The 6697-nt window shown below is 49.2% G+C and overlaps 1 protein-coding gene across 1 annotated transcript; it reads right to left on the reverse strand.

Moving 5' to 3' along the window:
- Positions 1-4278: 4278 nt before the first annotated feature.
- LOC105306783 (cytochrome c oxidase subunit 5B, mitochondrial) lies at positions 4279-6031 on the reverse strand. The gene is made up of 4 exons (XM_011381981.2): positions 5873-6031; positions 5213-5286; positions 4939-5038; positions 4279-4474 (listed from the first exon to the last, which is right to left on the reverse strand). The coding sequence occupies exons 1-4, from the start codon at positions 5973-5975 to the stop codon at positions 4362-4364; spliced, it is 390 nt and encodes a 129-aa protein (XP_011380283.1). The 5' UTR covers positions 5976-6031; the 3' UTR covers positions 4279-4361.
- Positions 6032-6697: the final 666 nt, after the last annotated feature.

The following is a 6697-nucleotide window of genomic DNA, read 5'->3' on the forward strand; positions in this document are numbered from 1 at the left end:
TGCTTACCTGTCCCTGGGGATTTTGAGAGAAAGGACCAGCAAGAACGCAGCATGGTGCTGGCTATGAGAAGCCTGAGAGTTTCAATGGTTGGTGGGGCAACCGGGCACGGGAGGACCCAGGAGGCTGGGCTGTCACCCTGGTGGCAGAATTCCCCAGCCTCATTACCCACTTGCTGCAGTCCGCCAGGAGAAGCAGAGAACAAAGCAGGCTTCCTTTGCCTTGTTCCTGGGCCGGGCCCCTGGCAGGTGGAGATGGGGATTGGTGCCTTGGTGTCCTCACCTATTTTCCCTGAGCACATCTGCTGCCCTCCTCACACGGGGGCGCAGGCCAACAGTGATGCAAGCTGAGTTCAGACAAGTTGGGAAAGAGAATGATGGGGGAGATGGTGAAGGCTGTGTCGAGCTGGGCTCTGAAGGTAGAAGCTGAGGATAGAAAGAGTGGTGAAAGCAAAGGGAGCACTGAGAAATGAGAGTCTGGATTGTGTCTGCCTTTTGCTTCCCTCACCATGAGCCTGAACACCTACAGTATGTCCAAGAGGATGCCATGCATTTGGGACCAATGGTAAGCAAGACATCTTTGCTCCCCAAAACATACAGGTCAGAGGAAGATAAACAGACTGCTTTAGTAGAATTGTGGGGGCCCGGGGGAGGGGCATCTCACCCAGCAGGTGTGTTGGGCTAGCTTGCAGAGGTCTAGGAGGGTGTTCCAGGTAGAGATAAGAGCTCAAGGAGACATCTGTGACTGGTGGGGCAGGACAGGAGGCCCCAAGCGATGCCAAGTCATCAGGGAAGGGAAAGTGGTCTCAGGCTAGAATGCAAGATACCCCAAAAAAGGAGGTTGGGGCCAGTATGTGGGGGACTTGAGGGTTCTTAGCTGTGTCCTGGACCAACCATAGGAGGAGGAGGATCAAAGCTGTGTGTCAAAGGCAGTCGGAGTTGGTGGGGCTGAGGGAGCACCCAGAACTGAGATCGGGTAGGAGGGGAGATACTGAGTCAGGCCTGCCTTCACAGGGCATTTGGAGGGCTCATGATCACAGAGCAGCTAAGCTTGTACCTGCCCTCAAGGGGGAAACAATTTACAGAGAACCCTTGTTTGGGGTTCTTGTGCTGTTGTGTTGTAAACTGCATGTTCGCATTGCTGCATTTGATTTGTCAATATTTTTAAGCGAAGTTTGTCTACGTTGATGAAGGCTATTGGCTATGAAATTCTGTTGTGATGGCATTTCCTGGCTGTGATTTCAGGTTGCTTTGCCCTCAAGAACCTTCTCCCAACCATACGAGTTAAATCCCTCTTATTTTTAAAATCCTCCCTTTTCCTTACCCCCACATTCTGCCAGTTGTCTAGTTGTGCTGGTCCTTCTGTAATACCTTCCCTGCCCATCACTTCTTGTCCATGATGCCACTGCCACCCTGGCTCAGAACTACAGCTCTCCATTCTCCTCTCCACCATGTCCATATGCTCTTGGATCTAAAGCCAGGTAGCCTTGATTCTGCTGCTTCCTAATCCAAATGTCATGCGGTCCTCCACTGCCTGCTGAAATCACCTTCATGAACTACACATTGCATTTAATGCAGGCCCTTTGGGATCCGTCCCTTGTTTTAGGCTTATCGTTAATACCCTGCCTTGTCTGCCAGCCTATACTCATGCTGTTCCTCTGCTGGAAATGACCTTTCCATGTCTGTCAAGATCCCATCCTTTAAGCCAAGTGTCCTCCACCCCCAGGCCGCAGACCATTACCAGTCTGTGGCCTGTTAGGAACTGGGCCACACAGCAGGAGGTGAACGACAGGCGACAAAGTTTCATCTGGATTCGCAGCCACTCCATGCACTAGCATCACTGCCTCAGCTCCACCTCAGATCATCAGGTGTTAAGTTTCTCACAGGAGCACCGGTCTCTGGTGCTGAAAAGGTTGGGGACCGCTGTTTTAGGCCAAGCACAGTGCAGCATCCTCCCTACTCCCTCCCAGCAGGGACACTGTGGTAGAGCTCTGGCCCTGCCCAGCTTCTCACTGCTAGGGCAAAGCTATAGATGAGGAGGTAGGTGGTGAGGCTAGCCTGAAGCTTCAGTTGGGTTGAGAGTGGAGGTATGGACTCAGTCAATATACATTCAGATAGATACTGAAGTAAACATGCATGTGTGTGTAAGCGCCAGGGTCAGAGATACTTGTGTGTTTCCTAGCCTTGTAGGCTCAGAGGGCCTAGAGGCGCTGACACCCCAGTGGCAATGAGCACATGGTGTCCAGACCTTGGTTTCTAAATATCATTTTTTGATAAAAGGAATCAAAGCTCCTTGGAGAAATATCTGAGAGAGAGTATAAAATGAGCCTGGAACGACATACTCAAAAATGGAGCTTGTCTGAAGGACAAAGGAGCCAACTCTAGGAGCCCCTAGCAGTCAAATCTGTAATGCATCGTAAGCCATAGAATAGTTGTCTACTCTGATAATAACTGAATAGATACACACGTGGAGAGGTGACAGTTCTTAGAGTAAAATTCCAATAAGTGCTGCTGTGAAGAAATTATCACACAATTAATGGCTTAAAGCAACATAAAATGTATTATAGTTGTACAGAAGTCTGACATGGGTTTTACTGGGCTGAAATCAAGGTGTCAGCAGGGCTGCATTGCTCTCTGGAGACTACAGGAGAGTGGTATTTCCTTTGCCCGCTTCCAGAGGCTGCTAGCATTTCTTGGCCTGTGGCCCCTTCCATCTTCAAATGAGTAGCATGGCATCTCTGACCATTTTTCCAGCTACATCCTCCTCTGACTTCTGCTGCCCTTGTGATTGTTAGGCCACCCAGATAACCAGGAGAATCTCTTTAAGGTCAGGTGACCGGCCACCTGCATTCCATCTGTTGCTGTGATCATCTTTTACTACAGCACCTAACATTGTTTCCAGGCATCAGGACATGCACATATTGAGGGGCCGTTAGACTCTGCCTACCATAGTCTGGAAATATACTGGAGATTTTTCTTTCTTTAGGGAAAAACTGGTTAAAATTTTTAAAAGACAGAGAAAACGGCAGAGTGGGCTTGGAGACAAAGAAGACAGATCAGTTACTGATATGGGGCATCATTTGAGGCAGGCAAAGTGTTTTCCTTCCAAAACGGAAGGGCCCTGAATGGCAGATAAATGCTCGGGCATTTCCTGGAAACAAATGAGACTAACTGACAGTAAGGAATCAACAGTTTTCGCTATACCTCAAGAGGAGACAGTGCAAGCCTGGGGCAAAGGGGCTTTTCTCTTAGACACTCTTATCAACAGTTCAAGTGAAAGATCTAGTTTGAATCAATTTTGTGAGACACTTAACTAAAGGACTCCTGTGGTTAATCCCAACACAAAATGGAAAGGTACTATTTCCATTTTACAGATCAGCATAGTTGTTGAGAACTTAATTTGTCCAAGGTGTTACAAATATAAAGGGGCTAAACTGGGCTGTTTATTAATCTCTCCAACTCTCTTTTTCTGATGCTGTTTTATTACAGTTCAAACACACACAAAAGCAGAAAGAACAATGACCCCTCACATGCCTGGCTACAAAGGACAAATCACATCCCAAACCACTCTCTTCCCCTTACCAGTTTTAGATGTAATCCCAGGCATATTTTACCCCTAAGTATCACAGTATGTATCTCAAAAAGCATAAACAATTCCATTAACACACCTAAAAATAAATACTTAAACATTAAATATCCAAAATTCAAATTACTCGAATTTTTCTTTACAGTTTTTTTTTTAATTAAGATCCGAGGTTCACACATTGCTCTTGCTTGCTATCTCCTTTACATCCATTTCATTCTATAGGTTCTCCCTCGCTTTTTTTCTCCTTCTAGTCATTGGTTTCTAGAATTGTCCCATATTCTGGATTTTGCTGATGGTATCCTCATGAACAGTGCTTTGAACTTGGGTCCCTCAAGACTTCCCCACAAAACTCCCACAAGTTCACTCTGTCTTTATAACAATACTGAGGACGTATCATCTGCCAAGCTCTTTATACCTCACCATTGTATCTTTCTCGTAGATGTAACGTACCCTAAGAGAACATGTCCCCAGTGAGAAAGTTAAATGATGGAGCCAGTGTTATAAGCCCAGTCAGCCTAACTCCACAAAACATACTTTTTCTCCCCACATGCAGTAGTCCCAATCACAGTATTATGAGATTGTCCCTCTCAGTGTCCACAAGAGGACAGCAAGCTAATGCTAACAGCTAGCTATTCCTGATAACAGAATTATCCATCTCTCTCCAAAAACACAGGAAAGAAATGAGACCAGCCAACTATGGGAGAAAGAGCCAAAGCAATGGCTAGTCTTTACTGAAAGAAAGCTTTACAGCACATTTTGAATGACTTAGTAAAAGGGCTCAGTGGGCCAACTGGTGGGGTACCAGCTTGTAATGGGTTCCACAGTTAGGGCATCGCTGGGTCTCGCCTTTGTGCAGCCAGAACCAGATGATAGCACTGTTGTCCTCTTCACCTGAAGGGAAAAAGGTGGTTGAAGGCAAGCCACACTCCAAGAGGAGAATTTCAACATGAATCTCTTTTCCTGAGATATCTCTGAGACTAAGGTGTGGTTGACAGCTTAAGAGATCAGTTCAAGCTCTCCTCTCCATTTTTCAGATGAAGAAACTGAGGCCCTGAATTTACCTGTCAGTAAAGTGACCTCATATCAGAGTCAGTATAAATTCTAACAATTCCTCTGCCTGTGGAGAATCCCAAAGCAGGGTCATTCTAATACATAACTCTAGTGTCTAAGGTGTCTAACAAAGAGAAAGAACAAAAATAAATTTTTTTTTCGATGAATACTCCTTCATGTTGCATTTTCAATAACCCATGATGACCTATTCAGGCATAATGAGGCTTGAAAGGCCAGGACCCTTAAAACGAGACATCCTATACCATAGGGTATGTTAAACGAGAAAATAGTGATGAGGTACTTACAGATACAGCCCACTATTCGCTTGTTGGTGATGGAGGGGACCAAATTAGGGTCTTCCTTGGTGCCTGAGGCTGGCTTTGGGGCTAACATATTGTATGGGTCCTGAAAAAACAAGAATTGAGCTGTTATGCTGGATGACCACCCACCCTCCAGGGGCCGGCAGTACTGTTCCCACAGCCACGCTTCCTGGATCAAATGCTCCCAGACAGGAAACTGCTCTAGTCCCATCCAAGGCTCAGAGCTCCAAAGAACATACAGAAGGGAGTATCTCCTCACCAGGCCCTTCCGCGCGGCCATCATGACCTCCCGCTCCAGCCCCGTCGCCTGGTCATCGTCAGTAGGAACACCACCTAAAGGAACACACCTGAATTATGTCATCTGAAATTACCAAGACAGAAAACGTACACACATAAACTTCTGCATACAGATTAAGTGAGCTCACAAGCTTCTATAGGGTACTCACACCCACTGTCCCCTAAAGACCAGAGTCATGATCCCCAAAAGTAACAGCGCAGGGAGAATCTTCTCTTCAACCACCAATGCCAATTTTTCTACTCATTTTTTTTCCAAAAGCAGGTCAATCGGAGGCTTAGTGGGGCCATCCAACTCACAGTGCGAGTGAGTCTGAAGGGCGGCTTCGACCCTCCCCAACGCGCCTGCAGCACCTCCCCCACCCCCCACGCCCGCCCAAGGTCACCCGGGACCACCGTTTAGGATTCTTTCGCAGCCGGGTCAATTAGGTGGGCGACTATAGCGGCGACTGGGAATAACAGAGATGCCCGCGGAGTCTGAGCCCCGCCCCGCCCCCCAGGCTGAAGGGCGATCATTGGGGCCTAGAAGAGCCGAACTGCCGGCTCCGCTATGCTGCGCTAGCACCGCCCCTCACCCCCAGAGAGCCACGGCGCCGGTCCCAGACGCGCCTAGTGGGTCAAGTACCTGTAGATGCCATGGAGCGCACCGCGGCCACCGCATTGACACCGCGGGCCCTCAGGGCCTGCGCGGCTAGAGCTCCAGTTCCACGAAGTAACCTTGAAGCCATCACGCCCGGTGCAAGAGCAGCACTTCCGGAATAGGCTCCAAAGACGGGCGGGACTTCCGGGCGGGGCTCCTTTCTCCTCGGCGTCAGTCTTCCGCTTCCGTCCGGCCCTGCCTCCACCCCCACGCGTGACTCGGTCCTGGACTGAAAAGAATGCGCATGCCCAGCGCTGCCAGGCTCTCCGCTGCGCAGCCGTGAAGGCGTGGATGGGTCGCGGTCGCAACTCTGGCTGATGGGCTTTGCTCTTCGTTAACGCTGGGTTTGGGGCAGCGCGCCGTGCTCCCGCGGGGCTACGTGGACTGCGAGGGCCACAGCACTGTTTCTGTGCGTGCTGCTCCACAGCTGTGCTCGCGAAACGTGGAGGCCGCTGAGGGAAGTCGTTAGGACCCCAAGTAATTTAAATTTAGGAGGGGCTCCTAAAGGCCCCTGTATTCACCGTTATGCTTGTTCATTGTGATGCTGGTTCTCCTGGCGGTAGGGGAGCCGTTGCGAGCTTGCTGCGTTGGTTTTGCCAAGGAGAACGCGGGCGGGACCTATCCGCAGTGCTGGCATCAGCATCCCATTACAGGGATGTTGTGATGAAGTCACTACAGGCGATGAGGGGCAGGAGGATAGGGCCAGGTTTAGGACCCCTTCCAGGACCAAGGTCCTTAGCGATGTGGGAGGAGGTGGCTACACTGGGAGCTTACTAACCAAGGAAGAGGTTAAGGGAGGGAAAGCGAGAA

Source organism: Pteropus vampyrus, unplaced genomic scaffold (genome assembly GCF_000151845.1).
Source record: "Pteropus vampyrus isolate Shadow unplaced genomic scaffold, Pvam_2.0 Scaffold461, whole genome shotgun sequence".
Classification (NCBI taxonomy): domain Eukaryota; kingdom Metazoa; phylum Chordata; class Mammalia; order Chiroptera; family Pteropodidae; genus Pteropus; species Pteropus vampyrus.